The 25,179-nt window shown below is 37.6% G+C and overlaps 1 protein-coding gene across 1 annotated transcript in view; it reads right to left on the minus strand.

The window, feature by feature from the left end:
- EFNB2 (ephrin B2) overlaps positions 1–25,179 on the minus strand; it is a 48,860-nt gene that overhangs the window by 21,938 nt on the left and 1,743 nt on the right. Inside the window, exon 2 of the mRNA XM_013954165.2 lies at positions 4,253–4,536. Coding sequence (XP_013809619.1) covers positions 4,253–4,536 — 284 coding nt within the window. The remainder of the gene's footprint in view (positions 1–4,252; positions 4,537–25,179) is intronic.

The raw sequence follows: 25,179 nt of genomic DNA on the forward strand, positions 1-25,179 counted from the left end.
ATGATTAGGGGACTGGAGCATCTCTCTTATGAGGCAAGGCTGAGAGAGCTGGGCCTGTTCAGCCTGGAGAAGACTGAAAGGGGATCTTATCAATGTATACAAATATCTAAAGGGAGGGTGTCAAAAGGACGGGGCCAGACTCTCTTCAGTGGTGCCCAGTGACAGGACAAGAGGCAACGGGCACAAATTGAAGCACAGCAAGTTCCATCTGAACATGAGAAAAGGCTTCTTCACTGTGGGGGTGACAGAGCACTGGCACAGGTTGCCCAGAGAGGTTGTGGAGTCTCCTTCTCTGGAGATATTCAAAAACCCGCCTGGACACGATCCTGTGCAGCGTGCTCTAGGTGACCCTGCTTGAGCAGGGGGGTTGGACTTAGATGATCTCCAGAGGTCCCTTCCAACCTCAACCATTCTGTGATTCTGTGTGATTCCGTGATCTCCCCTCCATACAGGAAACACTGAATCTGAGGGAGGTACTAAAACAACTAGATGATTACCCAAGTACTTGCAGATCCCCTAGTATCACGGAGATCCCCATTCATTCTGAGCAGTGCACAACAACAGAAAATTTTACTTCATGCCCAGAGTGAGGCAAAGACATAAAAGGACTTTTTAATGCAAACCACAGTTTCAGATTTGCACACCCTTCTGCTTAACTTTGTCCTTCGCACAGATATTTATGTTGTTGGGCATGATGTATCTTCATGCATCTGATTAAGGATTTCTTTAGAGACTTATGATATGTTAGCTAAATGGCTGCATATTTTAGGATAATCTAATGTTAATATGTCTCAGATTTCAAGTACATTTGACCTTCCCCAGTTCTGCTGGAAAGAAAGCAGGTAACTATAGGAAAATGAATGTATTAATTTCCAAGGAACCAAAAATTGATGATGGCAAAGAAGAGAAAAGCAAGGACATTCTGTTACATCATTTATTCACTTTCACAATACCATGCAGTATCATCTTTCCAAATACTGCTGTTAGCAGCATTAACTCTTTGAATCCTGATACTCTTACACCGAGGAACATTTTGCTCTGCTGCTGTTGCAGAAAATGGATTGTTTTTGGATTAAAGTACCATTAAATGTGAAAAACAGTTCAGAAACTTCTCTCTTACATTTTTACTTTTTAAAATTGCAAAGATACTTCTACAATCTAATTGTTGAACAAGAAAAGTTACATCTTTGTGTTTATATGCTTAGACCAAGGGAAGTAATGAGTAGAAAAGATCTTTTTGATATATGTGGGTTAATATATCTGGGTGATATAAAATTATGGCCTGAAGAATTAATGTATAATCACATTTCCCTGAAAGTCCACAGGGTTCAGTAACCTTCTTTATCCTGTGTTATAACTCCTTTAAGTTGCTACACAAAGGCTCCCAGAATGACTAATCTGATTTGAGATTTTACTGTTTAATACAGCTCCACAAATCACCTATTAGTAAAATATACTGCATTTTCAAATAATGGCCAGATGATAAAGGCATGTGATAATCCACAAAACACGTTAAGGGCTAACAACAGCCTGTCAATACGAACAGTATGAGATTCATGCTGTAGACCCAACCACAATGAATCCTGTAAAAATACAGGGCTCAGTAAACTCTCATCTCAGATTCATTCAATGCTGTCTAGTCGAGGTAATGCAAGATTCTAAAATACCTCAAAATCAGAAGCTTGCATATAAAATGCATTGTCACCTTCACTCCAATGCAAAAAAAAAAAAAAAAAAGACAAACTCAAAAATCCCCCCAAAACCAGAAAAGAAAGAATGAAAAGAGTACCAATGTATGTGTATCTGAGTCAGTAGGAGACCCAGTACATTCCTCTTTTGGGCTTGAGCACACCTGTTAAATTATAGGCCTGGGAATAGGGATATATACAAATAGTTTATGTCCTGATTAAGACTAAGTTTATGTCCTCACAAGATTAAGATGTATTACATTATTTATAAAATTGACAGTAAATGTCCTGACTACCAGAACTTATTTCTTGCAAGGCTGTGTCAGATCATAAGCTTTTGAACAAGAACTGTTGAAATCCTACCTAGTTAGAGTGTATCTCTAAACTGGTTTGTCCTAGGTGAGCCTTGATCTAATTTTTTACCCACTTAGTATTTCTAAGACTGACATCACTGAGTTCATTGTTTTCTCCCTGGATGACAGAACAGCAAGAGTTTTGGCTTCAGGATGTCTAGATTCTGAGGTTTTTTTTCAAACCTACTAAAATGTACAGGTACCCCTCCTGGGGTATACTAACCCAGCTGGGTTAGTATACTACCAATATAGTGATAACTTAGCCAAATGTTTATGCCAGAAGCCGGGAAAGTAATATCCTATGGCACTCCAGTATTATTGCAAGGCTAGTGTGATTTCTGAGGCATTAAGCTGAAAGCTGAGCAAGTTCTATCAACCAAACTATCCTGTAATATTCCAGGAAATGCAATGTCTATTATGTCTTATTGCTGTAATGAAATAATTATACAAAACTAATGAAAATGAGCCATACTTCATAATTCTCTGGGTAAATCCATGACATAGATATGACAGAACTGACAGTCTATCAGAAAGTTCCATTTGTGCCCATAATTTTCAAGGAATAATTATAACAGTGCCATTTATTCCATTATAGCTGGTCTGCTGCAGATTTTTTTAAATGCAGCATTAAATAATGAACATATTTCATCATTAAAACCAACTATTTTAGCATGGACATTTTTATGTTACACATTTTCATTGGAATTATAGACAACTGTCTCTCAAAATCTAATCTTGCAGTTTTTATCCAGGGAAATCTCACTGGAATTTGGTGGGAACTTTGCTGAAGTGAAATGTTGCCTAAGTGGAATCAGGTTTTTATATACCCACTGACTAAACAAAAAAATCATCCACGTTAAGAGATCTTTTTGTCAAAGCCTAAAAAACAATAAATGGTGTTTTATATCTCCCACATTTGTTAATTAGTTAATTATGCCATTTCTATATATATATTTATTACAGTAAATTGTTTCTTACTTTCTGTGATATACAACCTACTTTATACATAACAATACAGTGTGTACCAATATGGATATAACTAGGAAGTGATTATTAATTCCATATCAAACATATTTTAATTTACATTTTAAACATACATGCTTTAAGCACTTGTAAAATTAACAGTATTTTAATTAAGAAATACTTAGAATAGCAGACATTACACGAAATAGTTATCAGCGCTTTTTGATAATCCAGTTTTCAAGGAGATGGGAGAAATAAGATGGGCCAATATCTAACTTCCTTGTAATTGCAGAAAACCCAATGCATAGAAATCACCCAGCTCCTACTAACTGGTGATCCTTGCTCAAAGCTCCAAGACCTCAAATGTCCCCAGGGGCTGAATGAGATCCTCAGGCCATAGTATTACAGTGACAAAATCAAAACTAATGTAAATCATTGTACTGCTGAAGTCTCAGCTTACACTAACTCCTGATATACGTCATTAACTTTACACACCATTAGTAAGTTGAACCCCTGAACTCAGTGTGTACCTCTAGATTATCTTTGAAGCATTAGACCCTGATCAGACTAAAACTCACACAGTCTAAATTGCTGGACACATTCCCATGTCATACACACTCTTTGGACAAGTTCAAGACCATGAAAAAGGACGAAACTCAAGATCATGCTAGATCTAGGTTTCAACCCAAGAACACTCCTAGCTATGGTATGGACACAGTAAGTATGTATGCAGCTATGCATGCTTAACCAAAGTCCACCAGTATCTGTTGTGGTGAAATTACACTGACAAAGTGGGCAACCAGAGTGGCAAAAGGGTGTTTCCTGCAAGAATCCCAGCATCACTCTCAGCAAACCATCTCATACATCTCAGCTCAGAGCCGCGTGGCCATCCTACTCCCAGGGTAAAGGCATCCTGGGGCGAGGCCAATAGTGTGGCACTACTGTGGAGCTGTGGGCAGGAAACACATCATAACTTAGCTGCACACAACCTTTCAATATAAATATAAGACACAAAATACTACTAATTTTGCACAAAAGAAGAAGCCCCTTACAGGCATAAAAGTACAGTCTAATTCGATTTACACAGTCCACAGAAAAAAGAGACAGAGGCCGTATGGAAATATGTTTAAAACAAGTTGTCAAGAAAATATTTTCAGAGAAAAAAATACAAACCCATTCAAATTCTCCTTAGTTTGCTTATAATGTACATATATAGTAAAGAATGAACAACTGTTATTTTGAACTTACATATGACGTAATAATCTCTGTTCTTCTGAAATTCCAGGCCCCAGAGATTAGGGCTGAACTCTTGAAACTTGATGGTAAACTTAACATCTTGATCTGGCTTGGCACAGTTGAGTAGAGGTGTATTGTCCTTTTTAATAGCACAGCTATCTGCTTGGTCTTTATCAACCATGTAGACCTTATAATACTCATACTGGCCAACAGTTTTAGAGTCCACCTTTGGGCATATAATATCCAGTTTGTCTCCTATCTGTGGATATAGTACCAATCCTTGTCCAGGAAGGAATCTAAAAGAAAGAAAGAAAGAAAAAAAAAAAAAGAGAAAGGGAAAATGTGAGACAGTTGATAAAAATCACTCAGAAAAGTAGCAATTGGAATGGGCAGAAAAGAACAAACAAGCAGTTTCCAAACCAAAATGACAGAGTGAGCAAACCAGTTCTTAATAGCTTGTGCCTGACTCAATTTAATATCAACAAGATGTTTATTTAAATCTTAGAAATTACAGATGGATTGAGTTTTATAGCCTTTATCCCAGTTTTGGGAACTCTAGAAGGTTTTGCGTCTCTGGCAGGCACCATGGTTTCTTCCACAGTAGGTTATCTATAACAGCCAGTGCAAAGTACGAGGGGTTACAATCTTGTTTTTCCATTTTGGTAACATTTCTACTATACTTGCACATATTGTGCTAATTTTGGACATGGGAGAATGACAGGAAAAATCTGCCAAACCTCCTCCAAACGCAGGAAAGAAAACAATTTAGTCCTTAAGATTTAACAACATATTAAAATGCTGATTACTGCTATTGGTAATAGTATAACACAAAGCAATACCAATCATTCATCAGGAATTCTGCTTACAAACTAACAGCAGATAGGAAAACTCCCTGACCCAAGGAACGCACACTTCTGATAATGCTCTTGGCATGACAGTGTGATCATTTCACCATGATCTCTTCTCTTCACAAACTCCACCTTCAGTAAGTATTTTAACTTTTTTTCTTGTGTCACAAGTGAAATGTGGCTGTGCTTTTGCCTTAGTACAGATAAAGACTTCTTACACAGACTGGCAGTGAGCTTTAATGTTTTGGGTTAGACTTCATCATATATCTTTTTTATAACTAATTAATAGGCAAACTTTATCACTTCTTCATGAAAGGAAAGTATAAATAATTATTTATAGTATTGATTCATCCACAAAACGAGAAGCCTTGATCTTACAAGGACAAGAGCCACAACAGGTTTGGGTTTTGGTTTTCTGTTCTTCTCCCGAAGACATATTTTGTTCCAATTCAGGCCAGGAAGTACGGCTTCAAAACTACAGCCAATAATACAATGTCCCTTATATCACAGATCTAAAAGCCTGACTTACTTTCCCCTTTCTCCTGTCTGCCAGCCTTTTCCAAAGATCTTCCTTAATGGAGAATCGGCCTGAAAAACTGACTGAAACAACAGCTTCCTAATGAACCCCCTTCTCCACGCACTAACATTAAACAAAACATATAGTAAATCTAGCTTATTCACAGGCAGTCTTCCTGGAGGCTTATTAGGATATTAAGGACCAAGAACAAAGCTCTGGGCATAGATTACCTCCACCCTTTTGCTTAGCTAAAAAAGCCCACCAGCAAGTATTAGTACTGGAACACAACTTGCTAAATTAGAAAAAAGACTGATGTGATGCCCCAAATTTCAAATCTATCATTCACAACTGCTTGCTCCTACACAATGCAAGTTTATGATCTGTGCTAATTGAGTGGGATTATTTTCACTCACAAAGCCTGTGTGAGAATTATATTTGTTGTGAAGCAGCATGTAGCGGGACAAAGACACGTAATTACAGATTTAGGGAAAAAGAACAATGAAATGCTATGGCAAGAAAAGTGACTGTTGATGTATAAATCACTGTGCTCTTTTGTGTAGCGCAGTGTAATATCTAGATTATACAAACGAGGCTTTGCCACGGCTGTTAAAATAGAGGTGTGCTGGAGACTGGGCGAAACTGCACCTCCTCTTTCAGTCCTCAGATGCGCCAAAGGAATGCAGAGACTGCTATGTCCCTAAAGGGGTTTTGAATACTAAAATGAACGGGAAGGTGGAAATATATTCATTCTCCTTGGAGTCTGAAGCCTTGTGAGGACCCATCCAGGGAGAGGCTAGCTCTGCCGGGGAGCAGAGAAAATGGGGAAAGAAAGACTGCAGCAGGCAAGCAATTCCAAAAGCAGCATCATGGATACAGACGCAAACTTTCCACGGGAAGTTTCTAGGAATGACACAAATCAGGCAAAGGCTAAAGGAGTTGTGACAGAATTTCTGAGCTAACCCAGGTGATTTACTACTAACTTTATCATCTTGTCTGACCACAGCCCAATTTTACTTTGCTCCTACGCAGCAGTCCAGAAGATGAAAACTATACCTATTCCTCCAGCTTGTATGCCAGGCCAAAGGCCAGTCACTGTATGATCCCACTGCTGCAAATATTTCCACTTGCAGTAAGTCTACTTTACATAATGGGAATATGTAATATGAGACACACAGGATTTCTCAGGACTGGATCTTTGTTTTTAAATTAATCAAATTAATTTTGCATGCATAATAAATATAGAATTCATAAGGTTAGAAACACACACCTGTCTGTCATTATCAATAATATGACCTAAAGCTGCTCTGGAAAAAAAAAATCTAATTTTAGATTTTGTGTAACTATGTGTATAATTAAGTAGTAATGATACATGTCCCCTGTACAAATTCTGAGCACGAACAGGAGAGGTTCACAGGCAGTATGCAAGGCAATTCTCAGAAACATCTACTAAATAGAAAGCACATTTATGTGTCTTGGTTAAGTAGCTAGGAATTGCCTTATAAAATGTAAAGGACAGAACCACCCCCCACAGACAGCTAAAACACATTTTACAAGAGCTTTAACTGATGCACTCGTTAGACTTTATGGCAGAGGAATATTCTAGCTATGTGTCTGAAGTCTGCACAGTCTGAGAATTAAACTTGAAAAATCTGCTTCCACTTCAGTTTCTGAACGTTTAGGATCTAACACTGATAAGATTAGAAAGAAAAAAGGCTGAAAGTGAAAGGATTAATCTGAGAACTTGATTGTCTTGAAACTTTTTTCCACAGTTTATAGTTTTGACTGTGACCTTTGTGTGAAAAGTATTTTTGCAATTTAGGTTCCTTATTTTCTCACAACAGTAAGTTATAAATGTGGATGGAGAGAATAAAAATAAAGTTTCACCTCATGCATTTCAGTTTCACCACAAAAATTTATAGTGACCCATAACTAAGCATAATTTTTATCCATCCACTTGTGTAAGAACAGTCTTGCTACTGTATTTTCATAAAGATTTTAAATAAATCATCTGCTGGATGCTAAAAATTTTCTGAAACTAAGCTATTTATCAAATGCCAAGGAACAGGATCAAGAGTAGTGCTGTACAATCTTGTTTTTGAAAACTTTGTATCTTAAAAAGGAGGACTATATTCAGTCTTGGTATAGGTTAACCAAAATTTCAGCAAGGCTGAATTTATCCTGAATCTTTATTTCTGCAAGTGCTAATGTAGCCTTAAGCATTCTGGGGTAGCATCAACATTTATGAAATGTTGGCATGATTGCATCTATAAAAATAAAATTTATAAACTGATTTTTAAAAGTGTGAATGAAACATGCCTTCAACTAATTAAAGACCTTTTTGAAACAAAAATATAATAAAGATGGATCAAGAGGTTTTCTGAAACCTATGAATGATATCCGGAGGAGGCTACGTTATACTGATTATTGCTCCGGATACTAATGCACTCTTTGAGCAGCTGGGACAGTGACAACACTGGAACCATGCCTTCTAACTGTAAATATTCCTTAGTAGGAAACCTACATACCAGTATAGATCCCTAGATCCTACATACCAATATTAGAAACTTAAGGGGAAAGCTCAGCCAGTTTCCTGACTCATTTCTTCCAACAGCCAGAAACATGAGGTTAGAGCATTTTGAAAAATCTTACCCACATTAATAATCCTAGTGCTTACTGTGAGAAAGCACAGAAAAGTATAAAAGTATAGTAAAAGCTGTAGAATTAAATTAACACACTTTCTGTCTGGCATTTTTGGATAAAGAGTGTGTTTTCACTAACACCCCCAAACTGGTGCATTGTGGGTGATGTTTGACATCTATGCAAAATTTGCCCATGTGAATCCATCCAAGGCTTCCAACTAATCACGCAGCTTATCAAGTAACAGCAACTTCCTGAGTTCTCAAACCTTGTTAAAAATAAGTATTATATTAGATCAATATTCACATACCACATAAATAGAAAAAAGGGACTTACTTGGAAAGGAGTAGTCTATTTCCCACTCTTATCAATGTTACAGTAATTTTCTGAACTACACTTATGCTTCTATTTTAAGGCCCAACAATTCTTGGGGTTGATAAATCCTGACTGGTCAAACTCCTAAAGAAGTTAGATTTGATTTTGAAATTTTATAGAAATTGAATTTTAAATTCTACAAAGTTTCAAACTGATTTCTTAAGGATCTAATTTAGATTTCATAGAACCTTACAGCATTCACCCCTATTAAATTATGCAGCACCATTCCATAATTATAACTATTCAAACCCATCCTTTACCCAAACCTTATCTGTCAGCAGATTTTTTTTCACTGAGAATATTCTACCTTTCCTTACTACACAGCCACATCTGAAACTGTAAAATTATCAAAATATAAAATTCTCAAACTCTTAATTAATTAATCTTGATATAAAAAATGTTTTGTCAAGCTTTTCACAACCATATATATACGCACTACACACACACACGTGTGTGTGTATAAATATAACACTTAGCTTAAACTATGTCCTAGTAATTATAAAATAAATGCAATTTTAGAAAGCGTGTTACTACTTGTTAAGAGCCTTGTATATTTAACTCGGAAAAGAGTGCCAAATTTCTGTGCTTTAACATCTTACCTGAACTAATTGGTCTAGGCAGTTAGTTTTAATTTAATGTAACAAAAATAACCTTAAAAATGTGAACAATCAAGATGCTTCTTAAAGTGCAGCCTGAAACCTTCTGTTGGAGAATCCTACTCACTTAACTTTATGAAGTTTAACTACCAATCTGACTATAAAGTTATTCACTGAAAAGTTTCATTAAGGAAATGTCATGAATACTAATAACACAGTATGTTAGTCCGTTACTTGTACAAGTGCAAACTGAAACAGAATAAAGAATTGTGTTCCATGTACAGCTCCTGACTGTTTAAAAAACAATGGTTGTTAAATAGTATATGCATTCATCATCTCAGCTTTTGAGAAAATTACAAAATTCATATTTTGAGTATCATCTTGCCCACAGAAGAAGTATTTAAGCAAGGCAAAAGTCCTAATGGCTTCATGCAAAGCAAATAAAAGTTACAGGAAGAACTCCCAGTGATTTCAGTAAAGTAGCAGTGGCTAATCACAGGCTGCTGAATGAGATGAAAACCACTTTACTGAATGCCAAAGACTTTGAACAGAATCAAATCCAAATGCAAAGACCAAAGTGCTCTGGAAGAGAGCTCCATGCTCCTTGCAAAACTTTCACATTAGCTTCTCTTATACTCAACATCATATTTGAAAATAAGCCATATGGATACAAGGTATACACTGTTATAAACGCAGTACACTTCTTTGCAGAAGCAGTGATTTTATAGGACTGATCTCACTCCAGTTTAGATGGATTAAGTGAACAGGAATTCAGTGAGAACAGGATCAGAAACTGCTATGGGACAGTGAGAAAAATGAGCTTCATCAAAAAAGATTAATGTGGAGTCCCTGTCTCATAATGGGTTTGGAATTTGGCTAAAAAAGACAGGCACTTCTCTTGCATGAACTCTCTGCAAGAAAAATTACCATAAGGCTTGACATGACAAGATGACAGAACAGGCTTTATACACAGACTAGCAAATGAAACTTTGAAAACAAAAGAAGTACAGCATTTCATATTATTAAATTCTTTCAAATGAGTTATAGAAGCTACTTTTGTCAATGCAATATTATTAAATTATTTTAATGCTATAACAAAGTTTTATAGAACATGTTAAATAAATACGCTTCTGAATTTAAATAAATTTAAGAAGTTTAATCTACTAAACTTTATTTATACATGACATTTTTCCATGCAGTTAATGAAACTGCTCATGCAAGCAATGATTCCTTGCATTAACAGGAGTTGCAGAACAGAAACTAAATGGAATTCAAACAAATAAATAAAAAAAATATTCACATTCATCCCTTCAGAGCTTTAATGGCAAGTACCACAATATACAAAGCCAAATTATAAAATACCATAACGCAGGTTTCTAAAGCTACAGTTCTTACATTTCTCACTTTCACTGGAAAATCTTTGAAACAGTGAGTTTTGAAACGCAACCCTGAAACTGTAAGTAATCTCCATCCTGGGTTGTGCAGGACCTCCTTGTCCTTGCCCTTTCTCATATCCAAAGAAACCCATTTTGTTTTCAGACTACCCGGGGGGGAAAGGTTTGTGGCGCGCCGGGAAAGGTTTGTGGTGCACCAGAAAAGGCACTGGCCAAGTTTTAACTTTTGTTAAATTTTGTTTTAACTGCCACCCAGGACACAAAATGGTGGCAGGGCAAGGTCACCATTTTGTGTGGCTGAATTAGTGGGCCAAATGGACACTGCTTTTGGTGCCTTTTCCTGTACCTATTCTTACCAGAAACTTACTCAAATATAAGAGGAAAGCATTTAAAATGCAATAAAATGCATTTATACACATAAAACAAGGATGTGCTAAAACCGCCTACGCTTTTCCCCAAACAAGACTTCTATTTCGTGTGGACATACAGGATTTGACAGCCAAGCCATACCCTCACATCACGGTCCCAAGGCACAGCGTCGGCTCTGTACACAGGGACACTCACAGGCACCACAACTCTTCAAATATTTCAAAAAATACCCTGACTGGCCTCCTAGAAAGACGTGTCATGAGCTCCCTTCTTCGCCAAGTAACTCGCGTGAGTATTGCCTTTGCGAAGACACACGCGGTCACTTCTTTGCTCCATGCAGCTGAGGAAGGCCACAAGCCTGAAGCGGCCTTGCACAAAAGCTGCAATTGTGACATGATATTTGATAACTCCTTTAACCCTTCATGTGTATCCAAGGAGATCACCTGCAACCTGGCACCAAATCCATTCTACTGGAGACGTGCTCTTTAAGAGCAAATCCGGCCCCTTGAGAACTGCGATATAAGATTACAGCGGCGATCTCCTGCCACAGAAAAAAACGAAATAAGCCGAAGGAAAGGCAGCACAGAGGCTCTCTTTAGTGGCTACCTCCATCCCGGGCTCGAGCGGAGGGAACTGACTCCCTGCGACTCCTGCCCGGGGGGACCGCAGCAGCCCGGCGTACCCCAGCGCCTGGGGGTCGCGGAAGTCCGCGCACGGGGCCGCAATTCGCCCCCTTATCACGGGCGGCGTAGCGGAGACAGCCTGGGGAAAGGCAGCCCAGCCACCAGGCCCCCGACGCACCACTGTCACCGGGGTTGTGCTGCAAGGCGGTGGATCTGTTTCAGATGGACACCACTTCTGCCTAAAAAAATAAAATTTAATTTTGCTGGAAAGCTGCCCTGTCCCTCACTGTTTGGCTCCCTCTCGCACAACAAAGCAAAAAAAAAATAAAAAGATAAAAGAAACAGTTATGTAACTAAACTCTTCAGACAAACTTGTGATCTACCCTTCTTCACTCCTCAACATAAAGGCAGGATGGTGCAAATGAACGCAGTTTTCCTCAGGTAAAAAGAAAGTACGTTTTCCTCTGCCTTAAAAAAATCCTCTGAGAACAAACACCTATCTTTTTTTTCCTCTAGAATGGGAAACAAGATCTGGGTTTTTTTGTACGAGATTGCACAGCCTACCTTAGAGTATTTACCACACAGGTGGTAAGGCTTGAAATGGTGAAAATACATAGGATTCAATTCGTTACCAAGATTGATGAAGGATTTTTTTTCAAAAAATATAGATTTTATATTCAGCTTTCGTACATGACCTCCACCTAAAGCACTATTAATCGCAATTAACTTTTGGAATTATTGTGCAGAAAGCAATTACTGCTCTGCTAAAAGTACATAAAGCACTAGAGAATTCTGATCCATTTACTAAATCAATTCTGGTTGCCACAAAAGAACCGCTAATGTGCTTCAGGATAGTCTCCTAACTAAGGGGGGAGGAAAAAAGTAGGGATACAACCAATATTCTATTTTAAACTGAATTATATTATAATTTCATCAGCATTTACAGAAATATGAATCCTCACAACAGTGCTGAACTTATTTAGCTTCAACCAAGAGGGAACAATTCCTCAAATCACTGCTTGGTATCTGTCTTTCTCTCACACACAAGCATGCAAACACACACAAGCACATTCATTTTTTTATTCCATTTCAGCAGAAGCATGCTTTCTACATACAGGAGTTTTTTAAAATGCAAGTGGCTGCAGTGGAGAGTAGAAGTTGATCTGTATAAATGGGTTATTCTGAGGAATTTCTGAAAGAGAAAACACTCAGTAGGTGCATTGTAATTAGTTGCTCTTTCTAGTTACCTCTTGACAAATGATGCATACGGGTCTGGATGAAAGCCCAACTCTTGACCCATGCCACCACTACACACTTTAGTACTTCAGGGAAAAACCCCTAAGCCTCAATGCTTTTTTCTTTTTTTCTTTTTTTCCAGAAATGCAGTTTCAGTAATGCACAAAATGAGAACTAGACATTATTAGCAAGGTTGGATTTCTTTCAGAAATGCTTCATATAGTTATGTCCTAAATATATCTGAGGAAAGTTTTCTGACTCAGATTCCTTCCAAATACATAGCATGTCTCAGGACTGGGTTAAAGGACAGAACATGGCAATACACAGGCCAAACATACTTAATACACTTCTGCTACATTTTTAAGGCTTTGAAAACAGAAGATATTCAAAAGATCATTATTTTTAATACAGAAGATCATAAGCCCATTGAGAAATACAACTTTTACCACAAAAAATACCCTTAAAAAATAAACATTTTTTGGATAGCACTTTACTGCCCCCTTTTGCACTTTAACATTAGAACAGGTTTCAACACGAACATGCTTCTGTGAAACACTGTTAAGACATGGGGTAAAAGGACAGGGCATCATGTTTACACACTAGTAGGCTCTCAGGCACTACTTTTGGAGCATCTTACAATTACCTAAAAGGTAAACAAGTAAAGCATCTAGTTTTCATTGCCTTCAGTCTTCCATGGAAGACATCAGTAATGGATGGTTTAAAATACCATTTTCTATTTTAATCTACATGTATATAGGCAATGGAGAAAGCAAGGGATATTGCTCATTAACACCAGTTGTCATTCTCTCACAATTTTCTAAAGCAAAGATCATCTGCAACTTCAATTTGGTTTTATTCAAGAGGAAGAAAGGAATGACAAAGGGCTTTCCAGTCTGAGGCCATTCATGTGTTAGCAATCTCAAAACTAAAAGGATGGGTGTATCCTTCAGAAGAAAACTTCACAAACTGGCAGGCAAGAATATTTTCATGAAAGGTGAAGACAAGAAGCCTAGACATTCAAATACCGTGCTAGCGCAAAGGTATAAACCTGTTCTGCAACTCTGCACTGCAATTACAGTCAGTACAGAATTCATGTATGTCTGTTTGTGTCCATATATAACTACAAAAAGTAATAAATCTATAGTCTAGTGCCCAGTTATTTACAAAATACTAATTCATTATGACAGAGCCAGAGAGGGACTCATCCTGCCCCTAACCTCAGCTTCCATTTGACAAAGTCCATGTGCTGCTGTGCACACTTATATTTAAACTTAATCCATTTTTCTCTGTCATCCTACAATTACAATACAAGTCACAATAATATTAAATTTCACTGCCTACAGCATTGCACAATTGAACCATTACTGTAATGAAAGGTGACTCCCTTTGATATTAACACTGGTGTTTTCTCTCATTTGCTAGCCATGAAATACAGGAAGAAAACAATGTTGTTTTAATTAAAGAATTGTTGCTCAAAATATGCTACTGGGAATATTAAAATACTTCTTTGCTCTTGCAGCAAAGATAATCTGGTATTTATATGATTTGGATTAAAAAAAAAAATCTGTGCCATGAATTCAGTGTAACACAAAACCACTACTCTACTTGACTTGTGCTCACAGGAGCAGGGTGTGCCAAAAACAAGAAACATGGCGCTTTGTTGAAAAGATGCAGAGCTGTAGTTAGTATGGAATGGAAAGGCAAACCAAACCATGTGTGCTTCTTACACAAGTCACTAAAGGCTTTGCTTTTAGAAAGCTAACAGAGACCAGCTGGCATTTGCCAAAGAACTAGTTCTCAAAAAGGGCACTGTAAATCACAAGCTATGGCTGGAAGAGAGAAACAATAAAAACCGATTGTTCTATTGCTGTGCTATTCTGTGCTTTTCTCTGCTGTTTCTATCACAGAAACAAATCTTATGACAGCCACAATACAAGGATGCAAACCAAAGTTTCCAGTCTTCTTTCTCTTAACTATAATGTGTTTATACCTGTACAGTCTTGTTCCAAGAAATGCTCCAAGCAAAGTCTATAAAAAAGGGCGGGGACCGTCTTGTTACTTGATGAGACATTAATAATCAGTGATTATATCTCTTAAATTCAAAGAAAAAAATTCAGCTGTCTGAAAAGAAAAAAATTTGCAGTTGTTAGAAAAGATATTATTCCATACCATTTGCGTGCATAAGGAAACACTGGAATTAGAACGAGTTGTTAGCTCATCATTTTTCAGGAAAAGTTATGCCAAATCAATAACAGCATTATATAACAAACCAAACGTATTTTGGTAAGCCATTATTATGCGGGATTTGCAGAATCCAGCTGCAACTGTCTTTCATTCCCATACTGCATCCTTTCTTCTCCTTATATATAAAGACAATTTTCAGGTGGTAGAAAATGGCCTTGAGCATAAATCCAAAACAGAAATCTACAATTGGTCCTCACTTCCATCTCACATTAAATCCAAGATTCAGCCACTCATAAGCCTGCAGATCTTACGTTCTTACATTAAATGCAAACTTTTCAAAAGTTTGACAGACTTGCAGAAGCAGATTAAAATAGGACAGCCACAGCCACCTCCACATCTGACCTACCATGAAGCACCTTTGGGCCCACTGCTGTTTTGAGCCTTGCAAATTAAGATAAACTGAAACTGAAGTAGTTTAAAAACTACTGTAAAGGTTCAGAAGTTTAATCATCAGTAGCTCAGACATCTCTGCCTCTGGGTGGAAAAGTCCATCCGAGGGGTTCAGCAAACAGCTGGGGACAGTGACAGCTTCAACCACACCACTTAAATCAGCTGCCCTAAGCCTGTGAGAACACTTAGATTTTGTTTCAGCCTCCACCATGGTGAGGCTCAGACTGTGTACTGGAATCACAAATTGGATTCTCTTTCAGATGGGTAACCTTGGCTGCTCTTGGGAATAACCAAGTCAGTAATAGCGATTGGTAGTCAATGTAAATGCACGGGCATTACTCTAAACTGCAAGCAAAAACATAGAAAATTTTGTACCAACAGAGCTACCAGCACAGGCAGAGCTCAAGTAGCAAAGTTGATGGTAGCTCCTCAAGCTGCCTTGGCCTGTGGAAGGGATCATCACTGTGGCAGCTACCCTGATTGCTGGCAGACTACCTAAAGTAAGATTCATTCCAAGTGCAAACACGGCCTTAGCTTCTGACATCATCTTCTCATGCAAAAAATGTAATGAAGCTTCAGAAAGATGTGTCTTTGCCCAGCCTCAAAAATCTTTTCACTCTGGTCTCAGTTCAAGAAAGCTCATGCTTAAATTCATCCCACTTAAGCAAAAATACTCAGTGCTTAATATGAGATTTTCTGAATGAGGATGATTTCCTGACTCAGTCTCTAGGAGCAAAGTTAAATCTTCCTCACCTTGCTGTCACACAAAGACTGACAGAATTGTGAGGACTACAATAAGCAATAAACTTATAAAGATTCAGCTTTTGTTTTCTTCAAAAACTGTCTGGAAACTGATTGTCTGATAAAAAATTAGACAAGATAATGATTACCACCAAAAAAGGTCTGTTAAAATATTTATTGCACTGACTAGTAAAATCTTACCTGACAATGTGACCTTCCCTGCTCAGTTAATCTATATAGTTTGGAATTACCTTGAAAAAGAAAAAAAAAACACTAAAGGTCAAGTGTTGTGCAGTGATTAAACTAGACTGCTTCTGAACTAAACTGAAATTAATTAAACATGAAGAAAGCAACTGAAGTGTGGACAGTGAATGCTATGGGACTGCAAATCCTCAAAAGGAGTCAAGATGTTCCTAGCTCCAAATCTACACTTTTACCCAGTCAGGTATAGAAAACAACTGCTGCTCAGGCAGTAGGTAAGCAGATGGTAAGCACAAACAAAAACAAAAATGCAAAACGATGCACCACTTGAAGAGTCAGAACTGTAGTTGTGTGTGCTTTCGCCAGTGCTCACTGCATAGGTTCCTTAAACAAACTGCTTCAAACTTGCAGAACATCAAAAGCCAGATGGGCCTTCCTGAATGAATCCACAGGCAAGAAGCCAGGATTCCAGTTCGCTGCAGAAATAGGCCTGGGCTTGATTTGAGTCTTCTCAGCTCTGACAGGCTGGAGTCTGGCAGAACTCCCAAATCCAAAATAAAATCGCATTCAATTGTGACTAGACTTAACTAATAATAATAATACATTTTAAATCCCTCTCATTAGCTTTTAACATACACTTCCCTTTACAGTGCATTGTTCACCTTTCCCACCACTTCTTTTGGTTGGGTACCTACATAAATACTCTATTCAAATGGAAGTTAACAAAAGAATGGGAAGTAATTTATAGCATCAGATTTTTCAGGTTAGAGTAACATTCCAACATCTAACCTGCTCTCCTGTATAAGACAAGCCATAGCATTTCTCATTTTCTGTTGACATGTGTAAAACTTGGTTATTCCTTAGAGTGTACACAGCTCCAAATCCTACTAAATAAATTTTGTAAATTCTAATTTAGCTATTAACCATGAGCCATTGAAAAAAGCCACTATAGGTAGCAAAACCATCTTTATCGTTATGTATAGGCTATGCATGAGGAATGATTCACCTAGCAACATAATCCTCTACCAGCCTTTATCTTTCTTGGCTTGGAACCTATGTTTAAAACCAGAAGAGAGCATAGACTATTACATCAAAGTTTAAATCAGCTGCATTATAATTATCATGCTGATACCGCAATAACCATTGGGTGTTGGCTGGCCAGGATTGCCAAAAAAGATAGAGGTCCTGCCCTTATTCGCTGTCTTTGACAATGCATATAACCACATCAAAGGAAAGTTTTCTGCATCACAGTTAACAGAAAAAAGAATCTGGAGGTTCTCTTTCATTGAGTAAAATGATGGATTTTGTTCATTATATGAAAATTAAAAATTTTGCCTATAATGAAAAAAACGATTATAATGTAAAGCCCTTGGGGGATAATGTAATACTCACTGAAATCACTTGAGGTATTTTCATTGAGTTGAAGAGGAGCTAGACAGAAGCCTTAAACATGTTTATCTACTTGAGACTGAAAATGTATAATACTAAAGGACATTTTCAGATATAGAATTTAAAATTAATTTATTGTAACACTGTATTTAAGAGTGCTTGAAGACTTCTAAAAATCCAAACATGGATTTACAAGGACAGAAAATAACTACACTTTCCTAAATCTTTATCTAAGACTTCCTTTCAAAAGATTAAAATGACACTGAAGACACTGCAAGTTTACAGAATTTGTGTGTATGCTTTTCAGTTTCAATTTACAAGACCTACCCATCCCCGCGGTTAGAGGAGAAACAGCAACATATTTTTTGTTCTGCCATTTTGTTTTCATCCTTGGGTTTCAGAGGCATACTGACTGTAATGCGCTTGTTTTCTTAAAGCATTTCCACTTTTTTTTTTTAATTAGGTGCAAATTGCAAAACCTCATGTGTACATCTTTGAATTAATGTACATAATAAGTGAAAAGTATTTTAGGTAAGTAGAACCTGCAGATAGCTGTGTATGGGAATACACAGTCCTGACATTGACTGCATAAGGAACACTACATAAAGAATTACCTGCTCCTTTTAGTGCCTCGCCAAATGTACAAAGTCTTATCTAGGACATTTCTGAAATGTGACATGACAGGCAGGTTCGAAAGCTAAATGTTGGATAATGGTTGGCAAACAAAGGACATCGGTTTTTGCATTATTTCTTTAATTACTTTAACCCTTGTTCTAACAGAAAGCATAAGGCCAGAGTAATTCAGCTTCTCCCTTTGTCATTTGCCTGCCATAAATATGCACCAGTCTGCATTTGAAAAGCTGAAGGAGGCCGCAAGCTTGCTGGACATTTATCATGCTCTGTTCCCTGTTAACAAGCAAATACTTTAGCTGAATGGCCCATTAGCAATCATTGTCAAATGCAGAATGCAAGGTGCTTGGATGTGACCGGCCTGTAAATTAGATGAGGGTGCCCCTGTGCTTTGGAGAATTTCAGCAAATGAAATGTATCTTTTCATACAGATTTCTGAAGGTTAAGCTGCAAGAGAGGAAACATATCTGACTACTTAAGTCCCTTCATATTATGCCTATCTGTTCAGTTCCCTATATGCACTTGTTTATTTTTCATCTGTTAAATCACATCAGCAGCTTGACAGTTTGGGTTTGGAGTTCCCTTTTCAGTCAGATTTGTGAAACCTTCCAGCTTGCTATGAGGTAGGATAAGAATGATAAATTCAAGCATGTAATTAACATCTTTATAAAAACAAAAATTAAAAAAAAAACTTAAAAAGCATCCAAGCCACTGCCAAACAAACAGCATGAATTCCATTTTGCCAAGCTCATCCGAGGCTCATTCCCACTAAAGAAAGACACAACTGTTATTGTAGGCTTCAGTGTTTTTTTCCTCTATGTCTAGACTCTGCCTAACAAATGCAGAGTGCTTTCTCTTTCCCCTTAGCAGACAAATGAGCAGGCAATAAAGTAAATATTTCCCATTTGAATTGTACCCCCAGTTTGCATTGTAATGCTGACAACCTTTTTTTGTTTAAACTTCTGGATGTTTATGGGTACAAGTTGGGCTGAAAAGCAAGTCTTAACTATTTAGAAGGCTCTTTAAGAGAAAAGGCAAGAAAAATTCAAGTAGCAGCACTAGGAGAGGTATTGTACTACCTTTACAGCTATTAATCATTTAAATGAGGAAACAATGGATAAAATTCTCTGCTAGGCACACAGCTCTAGGGACTAGGCTGACAGCAAACTCATCCCAATGATTTTAAGTGGGGGGGGGGGTAAGGGGAGAGAGCAGAGAAAGAGGCAGACGCTTATCTCATTCAGTTCTGGATTTCAGCCTGCCTTTTGGGAATAAATACCACCTAGACTAAGCCAGATCAATTTGGTTATCAGCAGCTTTATTGGTAAATACGAATGAATACCGGGTTTTTCTTTTATATTTTTGCAGGACGGGAAACACAAGAAACGCTGAAGTATCATCTGGCTAAGACGCAGACAATGCACAATGTTTATCTTTGCTTCTCCCATGGAGTGCGAGATTGAGACCACAGTCTGAAATATGGCTGAAATCAAAAGGTCTCTGTTTTCTTTTCAGATAACCCCAGTCCTACCTATCCCCTCCGCTCTCTGTTCCTTGCCAGCATGTTCCCGCCGGAAGCCCAAATAGATTAAGGAAACAAACTCAAAGTGCGGCTAAGTCTACAGAATGGTTGCTGCTGCTAGGCCAGGAGTTAAAAGGGAAAATCTTCCCCACCTAACAATTGCAGTGATCTGAAGTTTTAATCAGTCCAAATCGCAGTTTAAAAAAAAAAAAAGCAGTAAATGAAATCTATCTTTACCATATTATACACCACCAATGAGCAAGAACTGAGCAGCTTTTCTTTACTGCTTTAACCACTGCAAGCCACAAGCAGGCCTTTCATACTTTCTAATCCTGGCCTCCAAGTTTTGTGCAGTTCTCACATAATACTTTACAGCCCAGAGCAAGGCCCTTAGTTTCTAACACCCCTTTCAGAGACGTGTCATTTCTAACATCAAGCTAATCTATATGTTGCCATGGCATCACCCTTTATCTGCCTTTACATCTTATGAACTGCATGGATTTACCACATTATTTTTATGTGAAAGACAGAAAATGGTGGTTTTATTGCCATACAATCAGATTACTGCTGCTAGTTTCTCTATGCCTTTTTACCATACTTCAATCAAAAGGGATCACTTTCTTTATACTCTGCCCTTGATTTACATTACATCTGTAAAGACCTAGTCTGGGTTGTAATCCTCTTATTAACTATGACCAGGGTTGATTTGCTTAAAAATAAAAGCAAATTGTGTCAGACCTTTTCACTTTGTTTTTGATTCGGAACTACAAAATGGATTACTAAAGAAATCTGCAGAGTTCACACGGCTGGTATAGTACTGAATTTAAAATGAGAATTAAACAAGTTAAACATGGGAGCTGTGTCAACGGTTTACATTTTCCATCATGGGAGAAAGGCTGAACTGCGTATGTCTTTGTGTTCTCTGGCTTTAAAGAGACAATGAAGCCACAGGAGTTTTTCCAAGCTGTTCTAACACTGTCCATTTGCCATCCTCCCTTCCTTTGCTTTTCATACAACTCCTTCGCCAACTCTTCCCCTCCCCCCCCCCCAAAAAAAAAATCGCTCAGGAGAACTGTGCTTTGGTTAAAAGTTTATAGTTCTATGGCACTACATATTTTAATCAAAATTATTTGAGCAGTTTAACATTCCTGTTTAAGTTTCCACAATGCCTCACAAAGAGTGAGCTCATAAGCAAATCTATGTAGATGTATGATAAATGACCTGAAAAACAGGTTTCTTTTTGTCAGCAGTCAAGGAAGGCAGACATTAGGTACACATGAATAACATTTTAATCACTGTTTTTTTCCTCAGAAGAATACTTTCTTCTCATTTGCAATAAGCAATTTCAAGTATTGCAGGCCACATGATACATTAAAGATCAGATCCTTAAAAAAAAAAACTGGTTATGGCTGCTGTGCAGGTCTGAAAGGCCCCATCTTTGCCAGCATGCCACTGCAGCAGCCTCAGGTCCTCCTCTGATTTCCCATTATAGAAGCGTTTACCAAATTAGACCATCCTAAGTATCACACCTAAAGTAATGTGACCTTCTTGCAATAAAAAGGGGGGGGGGGGGAAGGGGGGGGTATTCTTGTGTGCATATGTGTAGGGGGAGAACTTGGTGATTTTAGCTTGACTTTTAGTCACTGCCTTTCTAAAAGACAATTATTTAATTAAACAAAGTGAAATAACTTAGCACAGCTTATAGATAACAGGCTTTAAGATAATTACTATAAATAATATAGCAGTTATACTCATGGCAAGTCAAAAATTCAGCCTTCAGTCTGTTCAGAATTCACTTCTCTAATTCATTTGTGTTAAGACCTGGCTACAAATGCCAGAGATATCAAATGGACTGGAAGCTACCACTCACTTTTTGTATTAGCATGCCAAGTGTCAACAGCTATGTTTCAGGTGCAATTTAGAAGCATGTGTTTGAATCATTTTAACCTTCCACTCCTGCTTCTTCAGCTTGAAGCTGTAATTGTTGAGGTTAAGAAGTGCAGTCCCATGACACAGGACTCCCAAATAAATTCTTGACTAGAAAGAGGCTACCAAACATGTTGTGAGATATCGTTTTAGCAAGCTCTTTGTGCTTCAGTTGGCTCAGTTGTCCTGTGAAACAACGACTGTCCGTTACCTACAGTTTATCATCCTGACAAAATGTGAGGAATGTGGATGTGAAAGCACTAACAATTCCACCCCTGGTGCTTTCTCCTTTTTTCCTCTCTATATTAAAACCGACAAGATTAACCCAAATGCAAACTGCAGAGCATAGTTCAAGGGGCTATTCAATCGATAGTGAATTTGCATTTGTTTACCTACAAAAATAAAATTTCAGATACAATGAGAAGCAGACTAGTCTATATGCTACTGAATAGACCATTTAACAGGGTCATCAATCGTAGTTTATTTTAATCAGTCTGACACCTCAGCATTTATTCAGAGATTGGCTGTGAAATATCCCATATATAATTGGTTATTAGAGATAGAGAAAAAAATAGCTAAGTCAATCAGTGTCAAATGCACCACTTGTAAGGGTAAGCTTGCATATGTCAGTAAGGAGAACTGCTTTGCTGACCAGTCTATAGCATGCAGGGAGTAGCAACACTTAGACATGTTTTTCTGTATGACGTTTCTCTGATATTTGACTAAAATGCACTCCATAACACTACTTTCTCCCATGTAGTTCAAAGGCAGTATTGAGCACTTGCGAGGTGAAACTGAGGTAAACCATGCTATCTATATACATTTATCTTTGCAGAAACAACACATGCAGAAAGTCCCTTGATTAAAAAGCGTCAGCAGCAGTTAAGTCTACAGAATAATTTGTCACTGTACTTTCAAGATCTATTGAAGGTTCTTCAAATGAGAAGTCTGTAAAGTTTATCAAAATCATTAGTGACAGTGACATTTAACCTCCCAAACTAATAATTCATAGGCATAATTATTTTATGCATGTCACTTAAAAACACACATTTTCAAATTTGGTTGAGGCAATGAATGCAGATCTCAAAAAAAGGGGGGGGAGGTGGAGAGCTGAACAGGGGAGGGAACTCAGTTTGTGTTCAAATAGCTACCACATGCTCTCAATCCCGGCCACCTGCTAAAAATTACAACCTTCAAAACTTCAGTACAAAACCAATTCAGTTTATATGCTCACCTCAACCTAAAATTTATTATTTTATACTTCATATTAACCTGACTAATAACTTCTCACAGCATTTAATTGCCTACCTGTTCAGCAGATTTGTGTGTTGAGACTTTCAATAGAGTTAAATACATAGCTTCCATGAATAAATTAAACAAAGATAGTTATTATTACAAACCTAGAAAGGAGCTTTAGTACTACACTACACTGAGATCCAGTCAGCAGCATACTTCTCAAACTAACATTCAGCTTGAATCCTGAGTGAGGACAATCTTGTCTAAGGAGAAATTATTCAGTATCCTTCAGGCAAACAATTGTGACAGGAATTAGTAAGAAATCCTGCTCGTAGAAGTGGAGATGTCTTACCACCAGCAATATTGGTAATGCATTTGTAAGCTTCCTCAAACTACAGGCCTCCAAGTGGCCTATAAATCACTAGCCCCAGCAATTGAAAAGACTAATTTTAATAATGTACTTCTTCACTGTGGTGATTAAGCCTCAATGAATCACTCAAGAAAACTCAATTACATCAACAGCAGAACCTATTTTTAAGTGTGCATTTAAGCTGAAAAAAGTAATTAGATATTATCATTAGATCTACCATTAACAACGTTCAAACCTTTTTTGTAATCAGGTAGTTTAGAATTAGCCAAATGGAAACACAACTTATATTTGATAAAAAAGTGTATCCCCAGGCATGGGGAGAGGGATTGAATTTAGCTACTTGGATACTTTCATTTCACTGATGGCTAATAAAAGCTATCAAGGTAAGTTAAGAAAGTGAAGCAGGTTAGGACTGGAAGAATGGCAGAGATAAGGCCAGTGCACCAAGGCTGTTCTGCATTGGAAGAGTGACCTCTGTAGGAATAAACTGCTCACAGGGCTGTGCATGCAATTGTGCCTCCTCCTCCCAGGCTGAGCAGAGTGTGTTTTGCACAATCGCAGCAGGCCCTCTAATGCAATGCAACCCAGGCTCACAGCCTTTGACTTCTGAGAATTCAAACAGCCTTATAAAGCCAGCTTTACAATTGTCTCGTTTGCTTTATTCTCGGATACCACGTCATATCTTTCTTAGGCCAAAGAAGGCTTTAACTACATAGCATCACAGAAGTGCAGAGCCACTGACTGAGCTAAGCTTTATTTTAACTGGCTTCCCACCTCATGCATATATAGAGCGATCATTTGTTATGTAACATTAGAAATAAAAAAAACACTGAAATGAGTAGTCTGCAGTATTCCTGTCAACCAGTTTCCACATTTTTATGAGAAGTTAGAAAACTTCTTAGCTTTTCTGTAAAAGCTTAAAGATAAACCAAATACTTCCATCATTGATAAATACTGGCAGAAAACCTCACTGCAGATTTCTTCAGTGGAAGCAATAGTAGGTAGTGATGAAAGTAAGGCAAGATTACTCAGACTTCTTCAGCTGCCACTCCTAATTCAAACTTTTGAAAGCTTCACTAGATTCTTGTAGATCCTGCCACCAATGCAGATTTAGTCCCTGATCCAGGAAATACTCCATTCTTGTCTCGTCACCACCTAATGTTTCATCTAAAGAGTCCCTTGGGAGAATAAGGCATATACTTACTGATTTAATGGGAAATTCTAAATTCAATTAATACACAATGCATATGCTGAAATTTATGTCTGCGTTCCTTTAAGTACGTTGTTTGCTTTTAAGTATCATTAAAAAAATGTAACATTAATGACAAAAGAATGATTTTATTACCCATTTCTGGTGCAAGACTTCCTAAACTCATTACAGACTATTCCTTCTGTGGTGAAAAAAAATGGATTTTTGCTAAAGTATCTTTAATATCACAACGGTTTTAATGTACTTCATAACTGAACAAAGCCAACTTTTGTTTTGCATGTCAAAAATAAAGGGAACAAAAACAATAAGAAAAGCAGAAGTAGTTTTTCCACCACTGACTTAGGCGATCTTTCTGAAGAACAGGCTACTTTCCTAGAAGCCCCTTTTCCCCACAAGATATATTTTTATATGTTTAAATAAAGAAGGTCTTTAAAGGACATGCTTCTATTTTAAGGGTGCGCTTTGAGAATAAGGTCTTGGGAAGG

This window comes from Apteryx mantelli, chromosome 1, assembly GCF_036417845.1.
Source record: "Apteryx mantelli isolate bAptMan1 chromosome 1, bAptMan1.hap1, whole genome shotgun sequence".
Lineage (NCBI taxonomy): Eukaryota > Metazoa > Chordata > Aves > Apterygiformes > Apterygidae > Apteryx > Apteryx mantelli.